Source organism: Ustilaginoidea virens, chromosome 7 (assembly GCF_000687475.1).
Source record: "Ustilaginoidea virens chromosome 7, complete sequence".
Classification (NCBI taxonomy): Eukaryota; Fungi; Ascomycota; class Sordariomycetes; order Hypocreales; family Clavicipitaceae; genus Ustilaginoidea; species Ustilaginoidea virens.
Genome location: NC_057322.1, coordinates 366,681 through 384,733, shown reverse-complemented (window position 1 = coordinate 384,733; position 18,053 = coordinate 366,681). Strand labels below are relative to the sequence as shown.

The following is an 18,053-nucleotide window of genomic DNA, read 5'->3' as shown; positions in this document are numbered from 1 at the left end:
GGCTCCTCCCGCCGTGGATGGCGATGCGGCGCCGTCCAAAGGCTCTTACTTCTTATTGTAGATGGCGCAGATGGCGCGTGGAACCAGGACTGCGCGGGACCCTTGCCAACAAGGGCCATCCATGCCATGCCGCCGCTGGAGATGCGATGTGGTGGTAGGTCACGGGGAGACGGGACGGGAGATGAAGGCACCCACCGCCAGGACTAGTGGACAAGGCAAGACAAGGCAGACGCAGACACTGGCTTGGTGTTTGAACCAAACCTACTGCTCCAGTCAGGGCAGGGCAGAGCAGGGCCTATTTAGCGCGTCGCCTGCGGCCAATGCGGCGAGGCGAGCCGGCCTCGCGCTTGACTCAGCCTCTTCCGACTAGCGGTTGCGAAAAAGCTATCAGTTCCAATGGTTGGTTGGTTGTCTTGGCGCAGCCCGAACCGCAGCCGTACCCTAGCATGCTTCCGAATCTGGCTCTTGCAGATGGATAGCGTCTGCCTGTGTTTTGCCAAGTACCTGGACTCTGCTCGTTTGACCGCCTGGGTATCAGGATGCACACGGCAAGGCAGCCAACGGGGCATCGTATCTGCTAACTGGCGCCGCGGATACTGGTATGAGTCGATGGACCGGCGTCGGACCGGCGTCGCGACCCTGGCGTCTGGGACTAGGGGGGGGGGGGGGGGGGGGGGGGGGGGGCAAGGGTTGGCGACGTTGTGCGCCGAGGATCGTATCATAAATCCCGGAGAGCTTCGTGACAGGTGCCATGGCGGACGCGGACCACCTACCTTGATGTTGGCTCGATGCCATGATGGATTCCCCTGTTGTTGCTATGTACCTTGGGGGGGTGGGGGGTGCTTGCTTACATTGTCCTTGGTTCCATTGCTCTTAGTTTCATTGTCTTGGTTCCATTGCTCCTCGATCCGACGCTATTTTCCACACCGACCTGGGCCGGCCCCCCGAGCAGAGATGGAAATTCTCAGCAGGAGGGGGTCGCGGAGCCACAGGGCCAGACCGATCTGCAGAGCGCGCGAACCAGCACGACAGTCCTTGCCTGGGCTTGGCGCCTGCGCGTGGCTGGCCTATGCATCATCAAGCATCATCCAGATCTACAGCACGGATCCAACGTCCGCAGTCCACAGCCTGCAGCATGCAGCCATCGAGCAGAGCTGGGCCGTCCCACCGACTTTTCGCCATGTCCAAGACGAGGCCGCCTGAAAACCACTCGCTCTTCTTCGCCACAGTCTTGCTCACGGCCAACAACAGCGTGGGATCATGCCCTGCCGCAACTGCGCCGCCTTCCCGCACAACAAGCCCCCTGCCGTCTCGAACCGTCTCCCCATCATACCCGATACCAACAGGCCTCACTGGCGTGCTCCCGCGTGCAGGGCTTGCCAGGCGGCAGACACAACTCGGCCCAAATAGCCTCTTTGCCCCCTCGGGGGTTACACCTAGCCTCTTTTCTGCCTGCCACGCCAGCGGCAACTCGTCCGCCGCGTCTCTCTACAAACTACCATTTAATTCATCTGGCTACAACCCCCCAGTTTCCCCTGTGCAACAAATATCAGCAAGACCTGCCATATAAGCGGCGTGAATTCCCCCCCTCCGGGACATGTTGAATATTTGCCCCGTGATTTCTTTGCGCTTCCTCCTCGCGGCACGTGAAGCTGAGATGAGAACCCTTTGACCAGAGTCCCCTCCCCCCCCCTGGGCATGCTACCTTCTACGCTGGGTAGAACCGCGGCGGCAGGCTGCCCTGCTCTGCTGAGATGGGCAAACGCGACAAGAATCGATTGCCGCCAACTGACGCCAAGCTATGAGGGACCCGGGGCGACAAGGACTGGCCCTCCTTGAACGCGGCACTTGGCGCTGCCTACGCGGTGCTGGTTGGCTGCCGGGGCGAAAACAGCACGTCCGACGTCGATGGCTCGGAGACCATGGTTTGCGATAATGCGGGCTCCGTCACCTGCGGGCGTTTGGTTGCTCACAGAGGCCACTAGCGCTGTCTGTCGGAACACGTCTCTAGATGGCGATTCTGCGCAAAGGGGGTCGAGATGGGCGCCAGGCGGCGGCAGCAGCGGCAGCAGCAGCAGCAGCGTCACGGCTCCTCGTGCGCCGGTCTTGTAAATGCGGTTTCGCTAGCTTTCGACGATGCATATTTCCATGCTTCCAGCTCGTCGCGCGCCCTCGCAGCGGCGAGTCTGCATCAGCTTCACATCATCCAACCCAAGTGTCTCTCACCTCGGCACCTCGGCTCTATCTGGCAGAACCCTTGGACAGACACAACCACTGCCCCGGCCCCCCATATTTCCCCGTTGAACGCCCAAACGACGTCATCCAATGCTTCGTTTGTTTCCGAGCCCTGTCTATCGCTGCTTGTCCATCTACCCCAGTCGTCCGCAAGGCCGGTTGCCAATGGACGTGAACAACAAGGAGCTCATCCCACTCCACCCATCATCATCATCATCAGCATCAGCATCAGCATCAGCATCAGCATCAGCATCAGCATCAGCATCAGCATCAGCATCAGCATCAGCATCAGCATCCTATCATCGCCTCCCGTACCGCCGTCATTTCTTATTGCAAACATAGGGGAAGCCTTCTGCCATCATTTGCGCGCACACCGGGTCAATCTGCACTTTGTCGGCTTCGGGACTCAATAACGAGCAAAGGACCAGGCCGCTCATCCGATCCTTGCTGCAGTACCCGCCGTGGACGTCGCACTGCAAACATGTTGGACCGCATTCTTCGTCGCTGGGGCTGGCGGAAGCAGGAAACCTTACCTTCATGTCGCACTTTTCTCTCCTCCACGTCAATCCCTTGTAGAATATCCGCCCATTGCGCCGGCTATAGGCCTTGGGGAACCGGAAAACGCACTGGTTCTGCATCTTTAGGCATTTCTGCGCAGGCAAAAGGGGGAGGGGGGGCGGGACCAAAAGTAAGCAACTCTGGAAGCAAAGCGGCACGGCAACGCGACTCGGACTTACACCCTCCCACGGCTCCCCAGGTTTGAGGCGGGGCAACGATGCTTTATCAAAGTGCCTTTCAAAACGTGGGTATGCATAGTCCGGGAACCAATCAGGCGGATCCTCATCGCCCCAGTCAAGTAGCCTTTCCCCGTACTTGCCTTTACCTGCGCATGTGCAAGGGACGGCAACGGCCAGCGCGGCGAGAGCAATCCGCATGCTTTGGGGTGGCCGAAAATCACTTCCTTCCTTTCTTTTTTTTTTGCTTCTTTTAAAAGACAAGCAAGAAAACTTTGAAAAGAATTGCTACCTTGCGAGTCTTTTATCCGGTTTGGAGTAAGCAGCGAATCCGATGACGCCCCTCGCTTCTTTTCAATGCTGTCGATGTGGGTGCTCATCCACCAAGACTGGAATAGAAGAGCCAAATTGTCCGGCTGGGTTATTTTGGCCACTGCTGGCTATTTCCCGGCGCCTCGCCTGGCAGTCGTGCAACAATAGCCGTCATCACCATGAGTGTTTGGTGGGACGTGCCAGGCGGTAGACCGTGCTGGGATGGCGCTGCTCAATGAATATCAGATGCGCCGAGGACAATACCGTTCCCGCCGACTGCGTGCTATTTCGGAAACGCCTTTCGACATGAGGCATGACATGCGGCGTGAACATGTGAGGTAATCTGGTATTCTGCGCCCGGGGCATTTCGCATCGTGGACGAGCATGGCCCGAACATGCCCTCGCATTCCCTCTTCATATAGCACCATGAGTCCGTCGTCATGAGTCCGTCATCATTTACTCAATGCGCTTCGTCTTGCCCTCCAGCCTCAAGTGCCAGCGTCAGCCACCCCAGACAACCGCGCCCACGGGCCAGAGACACCAACATCACGATGCTGCCGCCAACCCTATCCCGCACCGTAAGACGGCGGCCCGGGCCCTTCTCTCCTCGCGGCTCCCAGGCCAAGCCCGAGCATTCGTTGGACTTTCATCCCGTTGCTTCCGGCGTCAGCGCCTCAGACATTGGTGGGAAGAGCTGCGAGATGGCGGCGTGCCAGCGGTTGCAGGAAAGCCCTTGATGCCCCCATGTCGGCATTGCGCGTCCCGGCGGTCTCGCAGGCTGCTGATCTTTCTTGCTGCGGCTCGTTCGCGGGGACAACGGTCCGAGGCTGTATCGGACGCGGGTCTCGGTCACTGCGGGCTGTCGGCCCGGGGCGGGGCCGGAGAGAAGGCCGGGCGTGCGTCCGGACACGTTTCCCCGGTAGTATTGCATCATTGTCCAGGCGATGGTGGCGGGGCCCCCTCGGCGGCATTTGCTGGCGCTCGTCGAGGTAAAGGATCCGACCGCTGCTCTTCACGTCTGGCGAGAAAATCAAGTGCTCGCCCGCGCCACGCGGATCCCGATGCGTTCATTGTCGAGGAGACAGGTGCAGGCGCAGGTGCGACGGGTCCAAGGGCGCCACGTCCAGAACCAAACGCTATTGTTCGCTTGCACACGGGAATTGCGCTTCACACCACCCGGTGCTTCTTGGCAGGCGGGCTCCTCTTTTGAATTTCCCCGCTATGGCGGCCCAACAAGCGGGACTCGATCCGTACGAACCAGGTTGCCGGACCAAGAGAATCCGCGTCGTCGGCCCTGCGGCGGCGTCCTGCTAGCCTGGTCTGGGCGGGATGGATCCCAGGGGCGGTCCGTGGGCCCGGAGTGCGAGTAATTGATGCTGGGGTTGTCCAGGTTGCATGGCAAAGCCAGCAGGGCGGGACGAGATGTATAAATAGCGCGTCGGCCGCATCTTGCAACCGAGGGCGCGGGTTGGTGTCCGTCACGTTGTGGCCGGCGAGCCTCCCCACAAGCCTGGTTTCGGGCCCTGGGGAAATGACAATCGGGAACAATCGGGGCACAGTTTATTTTTGCGTCGCGTTGAAGCGCCCCCATCTTGGGCCGCCGTGCTGCGCCGTACTGTGCCTGCCCTTCGCACTCGACGACAGCCGACCACGGCCAACAACCGCCGACAATAAACCCCCGTGATGCTTGGTCCCAGCGCGCCCTTTGCTCCATGCTACGAGCCCAGACGAGTGTCTGCAAAAGTGCAAAAAGGCCTATAAATATACCCAGCCGACGCTTCTCTTTCCCATGCTCATCCCACCGCACGACACTCCCACCCCCCCCCCCCTCCCTTTTCGGCCCTTGCAAAGGAAAACCATCATGGTCGCCCTTCGAACCCCCCTGTGTCTTGCTGCCTTGCTCGCCCTCGCCGCCACGGGCCACTCGAAACGGCGCTTCGTCATCCCCGGCGCGGGCCTCCCCAGCCCGGTCGACATCGGCCTCACGTCCAAAGAGCTCTACAGCATGGACATGCCCGACCTGAGTACGTCCGCCCGGACCCGCCGCCCGCCGTGGTGACTGACCAGGTCCAGCATCCGGCGCGCTAGCCGAGGGGCTCAAGAAGTCGCGTCCGAGATGCGGCCCGTCCAACCACTCGTACGCGGATACCCGAGACATCCTCGCGTGCTACCACTACCTCGACCGGCTCGGCAACCGCACCTGCAAGGCCACCGAGAACATGGCGGTGGTCCCGTTTTGCTACGCGGGAAGCGCGCAAATCAGTGGCCAGGCTCTCGATTCCCGGGGCAGCTTCTCGTACTGGTGAGGATAGGCGTGATGCGCAAGACGCAAGACCGGGAGTCTCGTGGCTGACTTGGGGGGGGTTGGGGGCGCAACGGAAGCTCCGACGTGGCTATGGCGGTGCTGTACACGGTCAACAACTGCACTCGCGAGGATGAAACCGCCGCCGGTGAGTACCTGTCCCCGCCTTGTCCCCGCCGTTGGCTGAGAGCATGGGCTGAGCCGGGGACTAGGATTCGAGGCTGCCAACGGCAACGGCAACCTGATTATTGCGTCTACAAATAAGAAGTGGATGGGAAGTTGAGGTAGGGCGGGACGTGTAAGACGGGGCCTTTTTTTTTTTTCATGGCTCTCGGCTTTGGCTGTAGAACGGGGACATGGTAGCTTTTCAAATCCGTTAAATGAGTAGCCTCGACAGCAAGACAGGCCGCGTGACGAGTAGCCGCAGCCAAAGAGTTGCTCGTCTGCCAGCTTCCTCTTGAACAGCAGTCTCTTTCATCGCGACGCCTAGCAGACTCTGTCCGAGATTCCACGTCTGCTGCCACAGCGTAAGAATCAAAGTAGAGCCGCTCTTGGCGCGGGCGCCGTCTTCTTCCATCAAAATCTCTTGAAATACGTCATGACCGACAGGGTGCTGAGGAGAGAACTGCCTGTTCGCCAGCGCAAAGGGGTGGCGGCAAGTCTCCCAGCACCGGACAGTACCGGTTCGTTCAGGTTAGCGACGATGATGGTTCTTCGGACAGGCCAATGGCCACGATACTATGCTGAAAATGTCGGAAGTCGTGATATTGCACCACCATGCTCTGTCTAGCGATTCACCGTTGGCTCGGCGCCGGCAGAAACGTCAGTCGCGTCGGGCGGATTCTCCCCCTAGTGCGCTGGGTTTTGGAGAGCCGGCGAACGCGCTGCGCGAGTTTCCGCCTGGTTCTATTTATAGTAAAGATGGTAAGAATAGCAGCTTCAACCCGCCTGGCGTCGACAACGAGATTAGCACGGTTATAGGTGTTCTATATTCAAGTCCATTAGTAGGAACTAGTAAAGCGTAGAGAGAAATCAGAACGGGTAATGGTGAGTTTTTGCTACTCAAACCGAGGCATATGCACAGCGGCCCCGACCTATCCCTATCCCCATCACGATCTGCTGAAGAAGAAACAAACCGCAAGCCGCTCTTTTACTAGAAAAGCCAGAACATCTAGGCAAGAGTCCCACGAGGTGTAATACCAATCTTCATCAAAAAGGTCAAGGTAAAACTCCTCACGTTGTTGCAAATGTAGAGCAGAACAGCTTCATTTTCAGCTTGGGCTGGCTGCCATGGCCTATTCTTTCATTCCGCCTAGATGGCAGACGGTTGTTCCAGGCTTTGTGACCAACTTCCCCGGCAGAAGCAGCTTACCGCAGCTCATAATACCCGTCGACAGAGGGACGCGTCAGGGCCCGGCGTCCCGTGGGAGCCGTCTCCTTGAATGCGGCCGTGAAGCCGGACAAAGCTGTCGAAACACCCCCGATGCGCCGCGCCCTGTTTCGCTTCAGACGCATGGCAAGGGCCCTGCATCTTGACGTCGCCGACCTTGCTGCCGTTGCTTGGTGCCATTTCCCCACGTGTCGACGAACGTGCAAGACGTCGGCTTCCGGCATCGTCGGCTTCTCGCAGGTATTCGAGCGTTGGTCCTGCTGCAAGACGGATGGCCTGAGGTGTTTGGCAGACTGGTCAGCGTGTGGCAAGAATGGGCCATGCCTTATAACGAGCACTGCAGTCATGGGGAGCAATGCGCATGGCACAATGGGCGGTCGAGCCGTGCGATTCTCAGCAGGGGCTGTTGCACCGGCCGGCTTGGGCATTCACAGAAACTTCTGCCATCGGCGGGTCCTGGTAGTTGGAGGAGACGAGTGTTCCCAGCCTGGTGCTGATATCAAAAAGTCGAGATTCCTCTCTTGATCCTCTATTCTCCCTGCTTCCGATTGCAGCCAGCGCAACACCAAGCATTCCCCTCTCTATGAAGCTTTCCATGATACAAGAACCAGTCCTGTAGCGCAGTTTTCCCCTTCTCCCGTCATTGCAGCCAGTGCAACACCAAGCATTCCCCTCTCTATGTAGCTTTCCACGATAAAGACCAGGATTCCCGCCTAGCCCGCCATGGAAAGCAGAGACTGCTCTCTTACCCCGTCTGCTGCTGCAGCCAGTGCAGCAGTGACACCCACCCCAGCATCAGCATCAGCATCAGCATCAGCATCAGCATCAGCATCAGCATCAGCATCAGCACCGGCCCACCGGCGCGGCCTTCCCCCCCGACACATCCTCCACGTCCGGCCCCGGGTGCGGAAACGCCACGTCCTTGCCCTCGAGCGTCGCGCACCCGTTGCCCACGTTGGCCACAAACAGCGCCGGCCGGCCGGCCATGCCGGCCCGCGCGTCGATCCTGCTCCGCCGGGCCGCCGTCCCCGTCCCCGTCCCCGTCCCCCCACCTCCGCGGACGGTGACGGCCGCGCAGTTCATGTACATCTCCCGGTTGCCCAGCTTGTTGAACCACGACCAGGCGAAGAGGGCCTCGCCGGCGGGCGCGTCGGGCGGCAGCTCAAAGGACCAGGTCGGCGTGAGGGGGCAGCCGCCGACGAAGGAGCGCAGCACGGCCCACGAGGCGCCCCGGTCGTAGGACAGCGCGACCTGGCAGGAGCCGCCGGCGTGGACGGCGGTGCCCTCCAGCGTGAGGTTGTAGGTGCCGCCGGGGGACCAGGCGGCGGTGGGGCGGCCGGCCGGCGAGCCCAGGTCGGCCTGGTAGCCCTTGCAGGGGAAGTTGGAGCCGTCGGCGAGCAGGGGCGACGACATGGAGTAGTCGACGGCGGCGCTGTGGGGGTTGTGCTTGGAGCGCAAGGGGGGCGGGTAGGCCATCTGCATGTGGGCGGAGGCGAGGCCCGCGAGGAGGGCGGCGAGGAGGAGCATGCTGCTGGAGGGCGGAACGCGCGGGGGCGGATGATGGTGTTGCAACAGGGCGGGGGGTAAAATGTAAATGCGGTGGGCAGAGCGGCCTGGCGTGGGGGATGTGATGCTGCCGTGCAAGTGTTGCGTGCCCCAAGTCAAGCCGAGCCGGGCGGTTCGCATGACGGCAACCCCCTTCTCCGCCTTATATATACGCAAAACATCTGAAGCCCCTTCTTGCCGTCTCTGCCGCCGGCAGCTTGCGCGACTCCTCGTCCCCGGCTGGCGCTGCTGTTCCACGCGCTCCGCCCCCCCCCCGCCCCCCCTTTGACTCGGCCCAAAGCCGCCGCTGACTCGGCAGACACCCCACCAGGGGAAGCCCGCCCCCGAGGCGGGGCCGTGGCCGAGCCTCCGAGCCTCTCCGTCCTCCGCAACATGCGCACACTGCGCACTCTTTACTCGCGCCCAAGCCAGCCCGTTTCGGTGGCGCCGGCAGGGCATGTTTCGTCGCGTCCGGTGGCGCCTGCCTGGCTGCGGCCGCCCGTCGCGCTCTTCTGTTTCACGTTTCAAGGCATGCCAGGGGCTGGGCAGGCAACGGGGCCGGTTTGTTTGGCTCGCTGGAACTGGTTGGTGGGGGCAGCACGTTGACGTCGGTTGACGTCGGTTGACCTGGTCGAAACATTGGGCGGCGCCCAGGCTGCATTGTCCAATGCTCCGGTTTCAGCCAGAGATGCCGAGTTCCGACCGCTCCAAGGCCGTGATTGGCTGGCGGCGGGCGGGCGGGCTGCACGGGCCTTGTCTCGTCCAGACTGCAGACTCGGCACAATAGAAACACCAGCCAGCCATCACCATCACATCACGCTTCTACAGGCATCAGCCATCACCATCAGCCATCAGTCAACAGCATCAGCCATCAGTCATCACCATCAGCCATCAGTCATCACCATCAGCCATCAGTCATCACCATCAGCCATCAGTCATCACCATCAGCCATCACCATCAGCCACCAGTCATCAGGCAACAACATGTTGGACTCCTACCCTCTCTGTGCAAACCAGGCAAACCAGGCAAACCAGGCAAAACAAACGCAAACAAACTCCTCGCCAGATCCCAGTACCCTGCAAAATCCAACATCGCCTCCAGTCCCCGCAAAAGCCGTCAATGTACAAACCAACGATCCACAGCCCCCATTCCGCCAACCCGCTTCGTCAAACATGCACCCGTCCCGCCAGGCAAAACAGTCCTGGCCCCCAGCAAATGCATCGCACGACAAAGAGCTTTGAAACAAGCTCCCCTCATCCGTCTGCGGCCTCGAGCTCCGCCAAGAGTTCGCGCTCGAGCTCTTCGTCGTCCGCGTCAACGTCCTTGTCTTGGCTTGGCGCTGCGTCTGCTGCTGCGTCTGCTGCTGCGTCTGCTGCTGCTGCGCCTTGCGCATGGTCAAGGCCAGGCGTCGGCGCGTGGCTGCCTTGGTATTCTGCATCTGCATCTGCGTCTGCGTCTGCGTCTGCGTCTGCATCTGCATCGTCGCCGTTTGGCGTGCGCACTGACCTGAGGCCGGATGCTCCGCGATTGCGCGACAGCCGCCGCTTCTTGGCCAAGACGCTCTCGCCCGCGTCCCCGCCCTCGTCGGCCCCCGACTCTCCTCCAACGTGTTGCGCAGGTTGCTTCCGCTTCCTGCCTGCTTCCTCCCGGCCAACAGTTTCACTGCTGTCCGTGCCGACGTCTCGGTCCGCCTCGGAACCGCTCTCGGTGCCATTGTCCAGTTCCGAGTCGCCGTTGTCCGAGGCATCCTCATTCTCGTCATCGCCATCCCCATCCTTATCCTTCACCACCTCCCCCCCTCCCTCCTCGTCCTCCTCGTCCTCCCCGTCGTCTTCCTCATTGTCTGTGCCTAGGAATTCCTCCAAATCCTTGTCCGCAGTGGCCCAGTCAAAGTCTTTCAGGTCCCTTGGTTCCGGGTCCGCGTTCTCCGCTTCCGACGCGGGGTCTGCGGCGTCGTCGGCTCGATCACGCTCCGCCGTTATGTTCAAGTAGTACGGCCGTTCGTCCAGTCGACGCCACTGGCTGAGGCAGTCAATCAGCCACTTGTGGTTCACAATCTTGATGCTCGGCAGCTTGGCCGCTTGCTGCACCTTCTTGGTCCGAGGTCGCGCCAGTGACACAACCAAGTGCGTGACCCGGCGGGACACGCTGTCGAGCACTTGAGCGCCAAAGCTTTGCGCCTGCATCCCAACCTCGGACTCTTCGACCCTGATTCCCAGAGGCACCAGTCCGGACAGCACAATGACTAGGCCGGACAAGACGTTTGATTTCAGCTCGTCGAGAATGTCACCAACGTCGGGAACCATGGACAGGTCCACCCCGTCATCAACAGAGGGCCGTCGATGCAGATGCATGTGGCCCGGTTTGATGGTCGGGTCCGATTTTCGTCTTTCTCGTCGCCTTCGGTCGTAGGTATCGTAAAAGGAGGAGTGTAGATCGGTGAGGTGATCCTGCAGAGCGATAAGCTCTTCGTCGTCGTCGTTGAGCAAATGCTGTCTCGGGTGGTTTGCAGGTGAATCGCCCGTCTCTGGGCTTTGCGCCGAAAGCTGGTCCTCCTTGTCCAGCTCCTCTTGCATGTGGAGCAGCGGCCGGTCCGTCAGTTGCTTCTGCAAAGTCTTCTCCTGCTCTGCGGCTTGCATCCTCAGGCTAGCTTCGTCATCCGCTCCGCCCATCCTCGCAATCTCCTCCAAAGGTGACGCCTTGCCGTCGGGGAGGGTGCCGTTGCTTGCGGAGCTGTGGCCACGACTGTCTCCGTCGCCGCTGCCCTTCTTGGCTGCCGGTGGCGAGCCGTTGGATTGTGAAGCTGAAGCAGCAGGCAACACGTCCGTCCGTTTGGGCAGGAAGCTCGAGTTGATGTCGCCGATGCCCTTGAAGAAGTCGTATGGCACGACTTTGATGAGATTGGGCCGGTTCCGGGGCCACACGTCGGCGCGGTCGTCGATGATGACGACCATGTTTGTGCTGACGGGAAACAGTCGTTGCAGGCTTTTGGACGTGATGCTGCCGTTCTCGTCCCTACTGATGACGCGATTTCCAAACAGCTTCCGGTCCGGGTCGACGATGCGCGCAATGTTGAGCGCATACGCGCGCGTGCCCATGGTGTAGACGTGCAGCTCGTACATGCGCGACACTTCCTCGAGAAATTCATGCAGGCCTGGCCTCAGCTTGATGTAGTACGTGCAGCCGCTGGCCACACCCCGGGGTCCATCGTCGTTGAGCTGGAAGCTCTCGACATTCTTGACTGCTTCGTGGTTTGGGCTCGAAGGGTCTCGCTGCCATTCGCCAATAGTCGGCTCTATGCACGCATGAATAATGGTCTGGTCCAAATCAACCACCAGGCTGAGCTTGCGCTGTCGAAGGAGTCGCTTCTGCGTGTCGTGCTCTGCCTTCATTGCCACGCTTTTGCTCACCATCAACCCCGTCTGGTCGTGAGTCATGTTGATCATGGCACGATCCGTGTCCTTTTCTTCACTGGCCCAGTTCACCCCGGTCATGTCGGCGCCGCAATAGCCGCAGAGGCCCTGGATCTGCACTTGATGCCCGCAAGCCTCCTCAACCAGCATGCAAGGGGTGTCGGCATTGATAACGCTGCCTTCTGTGACGCGCCATTCCTTCAGCTTTCCTTCGGCCGGGCTATCATATTCGGTGTACGTCGTCTCGTCAGCCCACACGTCGTCGCTGACTCTTCTCCGCCAAGTGAACTTGTACTCGATGATGGTCTCCTGCTTCTTTATGGAGTCTCCTGGTGATTTGAGGAGCTTTGTGATTGTAATGGGATAATGCAGGCGGGAGCCCAACGAGACGACTTTGTCGTGCATGTTGGGGCTTGCGATTGTTCGTCTCGGTCAAGTGATTACTGCGACGCGGGAGCTAGTTTTTGAGTGTTGTGGTAAAGATGAGGCTCCAAGTGTGTAGTCACACTCCCAACTGGTAAGCCGTCAACGTCAGCTCTTTTCTTGCGTCTTGATGCCCACCAATGCAGCCGTCAAGAGGGATGCCGAGACGATTCCCCAAGGAGAACAAAGAAAAAAGAAATAAAAAAGTAAAAAAATAAAATAAAAAAAAAATAAAAACCTACCCAAGGATCTTCCCCCAGTCTCGTTCCGTCTCGTGCAGACGACCTGGATCAAGCCCATGGCCTGCCGTTTATTCAATTCGCAACGCAGGTACCGTCTATGCGCCGATATTGCAATGCGCGGTGGTGAGCACAATTGCGGCGACGTGAACCCGTGAAGTGAGGGTGAGAGAGGGGGGAGCCGACGACGACGACGTAATCCGGAGTTTGATGTGTCGGATGTGTTGGGACGTGACGGGAGCGGCAATGGCAAATTGGTCGAGAGACTATTGCGCTAGCTATCTCAGAGGTATCAATGTCGTCAAGTTGCAGCTTGTTTCGATGGTTTTGGGAGGTGTGCGAGGTTTGCGACGGTTCGTGCAACTGGCTGGATCTTTGGACGTGGCTGCTGGCCTGATCAATCGCCAAGGGGCACGGTGTTCTGGTCAGAAGCGGGCAAGACAAGGGCAAGTGCAAGTGCAAGTGCAAGTGCAGCTAGCAGATTGACCTCCAAAGAACCTGTGACCAGTCGAGGCGGTTGGCGTGACGCACCTGCCCGCAAGCGGCAACGCCCAGTTATAAGCAAAAAGGGAGCCGCAGTGGAACGCACGCCCACTTGCCCCCACCCAAACGCTAAGCCGGGCTTTCTCCCTGTCTGACGCGACGATGGGACGAGGCCCCTACGACAATCACGTCTAGAGTCACGTCCGGGATCACGTGATTGGAGTCACGTGGCCGCAGTTGAAGACAAAGGCGGGGGGGGAGTGGACAGTAGGAACGATGCCGTCTGGTTCGCCGGTTACGGGAGCTGGAAAGCTTGGGAACACCCCGCCCTTTTGTACTTTTCGTTACCCCCCTCCTTTGCAAACGTGCAAATGTGGGGCACGCGCCGCGGCAGAGTGGCCGGATTGGCCGACGCAGCCAGCCAGATCTCAACAATAAGGGACGTGATTCAGTGGAACGGCGGGGGCTGTCATCTGTTCAAGCCGAGCCCACCAAGAAATTTCCTACCCTGGGGCAAAGTTCATGATTTGTTCACCACGACCTTTTCTCTTTTTTTTTTTTTTTTTTTTATTACTCTGCCCAATATTGGGATGGAGCTGTCCTGAACTGAAGGATGGTGAGCCAGAGCTCTGGGTTTTCACAGCTACCATTGTAATTCCTGAACACCACAACGTCGGAAACTCCATGTCAAGTGCTTGTTCCTCCTGCAAGGCCCGAGTTGCTAATGACGTCATTGGTGCTCGTAACCCATCCATCCTGTCGCGAGTCTGCCACACGACGAACCAGATGTACGTCCGCCAAGATGCGGCACGACAGTTAGTCATGCCATTGAACCATTGAAACGATACGTCGCAACGCAACCGACACTACCAGCCCATGCAAAACAAACTCCTCGTCCCAAACCTCCCATGGCATCATATCGTGCAAGGTCATGAACGACATCAACTTATGAACTCTCTACGTTGTTTTCCCTCCATCCCCTCCGCGCGCTCATCAAACAGCATCAAGCTGCAGCCTGCACCACCCGGAAACCTTCAGACACCAACTTTGCAATCTCTTCGTTCTTATGCGGTAGCAGTCCCAAGGCGAACGCCACGTCGTTCCATTGGCGCTCCGTCTCGCATCGCGGTAACCTGGCCGCAAGCTTCTCGGCGAGCTGCCTGGCGTGTTTGTCCTGTGGCCCCCCAAAAAAAAAAGAAAAAAAAAAAAGGCAAGTTAGCACATCCTCCCGAATAGCACGACATACAATCCGGATGAGCGCGGGGAACTGGTAGCTTTCGCCCTACTGACCTTTTCCACAAAGCCGAGCAAGAAACGAATAATTCGCTTGAAGCTCTCTTCCTCCATTCTGCCACCCGCACTGAGCAGGCTAAACATGTCGACAAAATGATTGTACACCGCGTTGTCCTTGGTGCTGAGCTCGGTAAAGAACATTCTTGCCAGGTCAGCAATGCGTCGATCCTCGTCTTCCAAGCACTTGGCCATTTCTCCCAATTGACCCTTCACCTTGACTTGACCGGCCAGAATCAGAAAAGTAAGCGTCATGAGACACGTTCTCTTCACGGAAGCATCGTCGTCAGCTAGTCGCCTGTATAGGAAGTCGGTGTTCTCGTCGATGAGATGGTTGAAGCAAACCGCCATGTCTCCCAGCGCAATGACCGCGTTGGACCGAACAGTAGCATCTGGCGATCTCTCCATGATGGTGATGAGCAAGGGCAGGTTGGTCTCGCAATACTCCGAAGACACGCACATGAGCTTGGCGAGGCATAGCGTCGCGGCAGCCTGAAGTCCCTTGTCGGCATATTTCGTGTTGTTGGCGCAAATCTCGGAAACCAACGGGCCAAAGATGGCCAATAGTGAGTCAGGCCCGTACAAGAGTTCTCGCTCTCTGATGTGCGCCATGGCTTCGGTGAAGTCGTCTTCCGTCGTGCCTCCGATGAGATCCAACTCGTCCACATCCTCCTTGTCCTTGTCCGTCTTGGCCGGTGTCTGCTTCTCCTTCTCCTGCTTCCTACGCTTAAAGTCGAGCTCGCACAGTTCAAGATGGACTATCTGCTTGATGGCGACATGTCCGACAATGAAGAGCAACTGCGACAAGTTGACCGCATTGTCGCGGCTTTTCTTTGGCTTGTCCTCCTGCATGGTTGGGTTCATTGTCGGGTTCATGGTCATGTCGGGACCGCCCTTGCCTTCGTCTCTCGAAGTCGGCCTGGAACCAGGCCGCGACTGTGCAAAGACATGCTTGGTCTTGCGTCGAATGATTTCGGAGCACAGGACATCGGGATGTTTCGATATGGCATAGATTGCATTGATGGCCTGCTCCGCCACCCCATACCACTCCTTGGACTCGGACTGGACCTCGGCAACGGCCGCAAGACGTCCCAGCACGGCATGGTCGTTGGCAAGTCTGTTGAATGTAACGGTAGACTCTTTGGCGTGACGGCCAACCGGATTGATCCTTCTCAGAGCAATGCATGTGTACTTGGCCAACTGCAAGTCGTTTCGTCCACGCGATCCCAAGCCAGTGCGAAGCATAGTTTCAATCTCATCAACCGCAATCCCGGGGCTGGCAGTGGCAAGCATCCCGAGAACGATGATGGCACCTCGGCGCTGCGTTCTAGAAATCTCGCGTTTCTGTACGCCGTACACCTGCCATAGCTTGCTTATTACCACGTCAGGGATGATGCCGCCCTTCATCATGGTGGCAAGGAGCTGTTCCAGGGATGTAAGCTCGGCTGGAGTCGCACCAAACGTCAGACTAATCATGTTTCGGGCGATGTAATTCGCCGCATCATTGGGGCTAAAGGAATCGGGAGCCTCGAAAAACAGCCTCCGATAACACTCGATGAGGTGCGTCTGGACACCTTTTCCTTCGTCGCTGTTGCCCTTGGTCCAAATGAGTCTCAGCATGCGGCGGATACCAACCTTGTTCTTCTCAATGTTGTAGGCGTCGCCGATTTCGAAATAATCAATAGCTTCAACGACTTCACTCTTGTTTCGGGCACCCAGCAGTTGACACACGGTCTCCGTGGCGTCGTGAAGAACGTCGATGAATCGGAGAGCTTCGTTATAGTACCGTTTTGTAAGCGTTAGCTTCTCAATCGCTTCCCCCGTGGCGGCCTCTTCCTGTGCTTTCTTGAAGGCGGCCGTCTTTTCCTCCTCCGTCATTTCCTTGGGCTTTCGTGGTGAATCCATTTGGGTTACCTCATCCAGGAGTGCGTTGTCGACCGTTGTGTTGGCGTTGTCTTCACCAAATCCCGGCATTCCGGGAGGCGGCTTTAGAGCTTTGAGCTCCTCCTCCACCTTGTCGTGACGTTCCTGCCACTCCTTTCGAGACAGCTGGGCTCCATGCATGACCGTGAACGGATGGGTTTTGATCAGCATACCCAGAAGCTTGATCGCGTTCCTGCGCACGTTGCTGCTTTTGTCTTCCAGGCTCCGGCATGCCAACTCTGCCGCCTTTTGCCGCCTTTTAGGAAACTTTTGGTCCAGCTCGCAGAGTTTCATGTACACCTGTAGGGTCCTGCAGCGACAGTACGGGTTGATGTCTAGAAACCTTTCTTCCAAAACGTCAAAGAATGCATTGAGTTGGGATTTAAGGTTCTCGCTACGCTCGTCCTGCTGGCTGAGGTGCGCAATCATGTTACCGCACACCTCAATCAGTGCGCACCGCAGGGTATAGGACTCGCTGTCTAGCTGCTTAGCCAGCATGGTCATTTGCTTGATGACGAGTCTCGGCGCCAGCTCCGAGATTTTAGTAATAAAGGCCGAGACAGACTTTGGGCCTCTGGTGTCGTTTGAGTTGAATTCTTTGTTGCTGATTTCTCGCAATACCTCGTCTGCAAGCTGTGGATAATCGTATGTCTCGGCAAGAATATGCAAGAATTCGGCCATGGGCTCTGATAGATGCTCAAAGTATGTGAGGTTCTGGATAACGTTGATTTGCGCAGCTGCCACCTCATTAGCCCTGGTTTCAAATCGATATTCTAAAACGGAAGGAAAAAAGAAAAGAAAAAAAAAGGAAAGGGGGGGGGGGGGGGGGGACGAACCATATCCGTGGCCATGATGCTTCACAGCAATGCATAGCACCTTGAAACAGTGCATTCGAATGGACGTAGCCTTGGACCGCTGTTCGCTTTCCAAGATCATGTAGACTGGCCTGGTGAGGAGGCTGATGAAGGTGTCTCGCTCACTGGTAGTCAAGAAAATCTTGGACAGCTTCTGCTTCAAAACCTTGCACATGATTTCGAGAGCGGCCTGAAGCTGCGAGGCAGAATCCCATACCTCTTCCTTGGATGTACTTTTCTTGGCCTTGCCTCGGCCACGTCCCATTGGTGCGGTGGACGACTTTTCCGCGGCCTTGGATTCGACAGCGGCGATGGTCCACTGCAGCAAGAATCCGTAAATCTCGAGAAGTTGCTTGTGATGGGGTACAGAGTCCTGTTCGTCTGCTGTGTCCATGTCGTTATACATGTAATCGCATTCAGCGCTGAGACCACTCATCACCAAGTCGAACACCTTGCTTAATGCGTGTGTAGGGAGAAATGACGGGTATCTGAAGGGATTGACAAGATGTCAGCATACGATGGAGAAGACGGAAGAGATGGAATTCCCGTGAGAATAGTTTGCCCCCTCACTTTAGTAAAAACTGCAATGAGTCCATGTTGGCAGCTTTTAGAATCGCATCTGGGTCGTGCGCGACAGCGTCCACAATCGGGTTCAGAATCGGATTAATGACGGGGTTGGTAAGGCTTTCGGGATCATTTTCGCAATCAAACAAGGCACTGTCCGCTTCCGGCGTGGGTATTGAAGTGGGATCAGACATGTAGTGCTTGAGCGCATCGTTGATGTCGAAGCTGATAGTCGCCATGATGGGCAGCCGTGTCGCCGCGAGGCCGCGGAAGGGTGGCAGAGCACAGAGCTTGACAAATGTTGCTGGAGAGGCTGAATGACGTTGCAGGAGCTCTCGGAGATGCC

General features: G+C 58.0%; 6 protein-coding genes across 6 annotated transcripts; 2 read left to right on the top strand and 4 right to left on the bottom strand.

Moving 5' to 3' along the window:
• Positions 1 to 1,180: 1,180 nt before the first annotated feature.
• On the top strand, positions 1,181 to 2,648 carry UV8b_07732 (uncharacterized protein; the record flags this gene model as incomplete). Its single annotated transcript, XM_043145229.1, has 3 exons — positions 1,181 to 1,367; positions 1,807 to 1,925; positions 1,986 to 2,648. 3 exons carry the CDS (start codon positions 1,181 to 1,183, stop codon positions 2,646 to 2,648), a joined length of 969 nt encoding a protein of 322 aa, XP_043001164.1.
• A 2,494-nt stretch (positions 2,649 to 5,142) lies between these two features.
• On the top strand, positions 5,143 to 5,866 carry UV8b_07731 (uncharacterized protein; the record flags this gene model as incomplete). The annotated part of the gene is made up of 4 exons (XM_043145228.1): positions 5,143 to 5,305; positions 5,370 to 5,583; positions 5,664 to 5,731; positions 5,796 to 5,866. The coding sequence occupies 4 exons, from the start codon at positions 5,143 to 5,145 to the stop codon at positions 5,864 to 5,866; spliced, it is 516 nt and encodes a 171-aa protein (XP_043001163.1).
• A 93-nt stretch (positions 5,867 to 5,959) lies between these two features.
• UV8b_07730 (uncharacterized protein) lies at positions 5,960 to 7,570 on the bottom strand (the record flags this gene model as incomplete). Its single annotated transcript, XM_043145227.1, has 3 exons — positions 5,960 to 6,212; positions 6,956 to 7,249; positions 7,386 to 7,570. The coding sequence occupies 3 exons, from the start codon at positions 7,568 to 7,570 to the stop codon at positions 5,960 to 5,962; spliced, it is 732 nt and encodes a 243-aa protein (XP_043001162.1).
• A 246-nt stretch (positions 7,571 to 7,816) lies between these two features.
• Positions 7,817 to 8,659, bottom strand: UV8b_07729 (uncharacterized protein; the record flags this gene model as incomplete). The annotated part of the gene is made up of 1 exon (XM_043145226.1): positions 7,817 to 8,659. One exon carries the CDS (start codon positions 8,657 to 8,659, stop codon positions 7,817 to 7,819), a length of 843 nt encoding a protein of 280 aa, XP_043001161.1.
• A 1,112-nt stretch (positions 8,660 to 9,771) lies between these two features.
• UV8b_07728 (uncharacterized protein) lies at positions 9,772 to 12,336 on the bottom strand (the record flags this gene model as incomplete). The annotated part of the gene is made up of 1 exon (XM_043145225.1): positions 9,772 to 12,336. The coding sequence occupies one exon, from the start codon at positions 12,334 to 12,336 to the stop codon at positions 9,772 to 9,774; it is 2,565 nt and encodes an 854-aa protein (XP_043001160.1).
• A 1,743-nt stretch (positions 12,337 to 14,079) lies between these two features.
• UV8b_07727 (uncharacterized protein) lies at positions 14,080 to 17,946 on the bottom strand (the record flags this gene model as incomplete). Its single annotated transcript, XM_043145224.1, has 4 exons — positions 14,080 to 14,250; positions 14,367 to 17,026; positions 17,126 to 17,631; positions 17,714 to 17,946. The coding sequence occupies 4 exons, from the start codon at positions 17,944 to 17,946 to the stop codon at positions 14,080 to 14,082; spliced, it is 3,570 nt and encodes a 1,189-aa protein (XP_043001159.1).
• Positions 17,947 to 18,053: the final 107 nt, after the last annotated feature.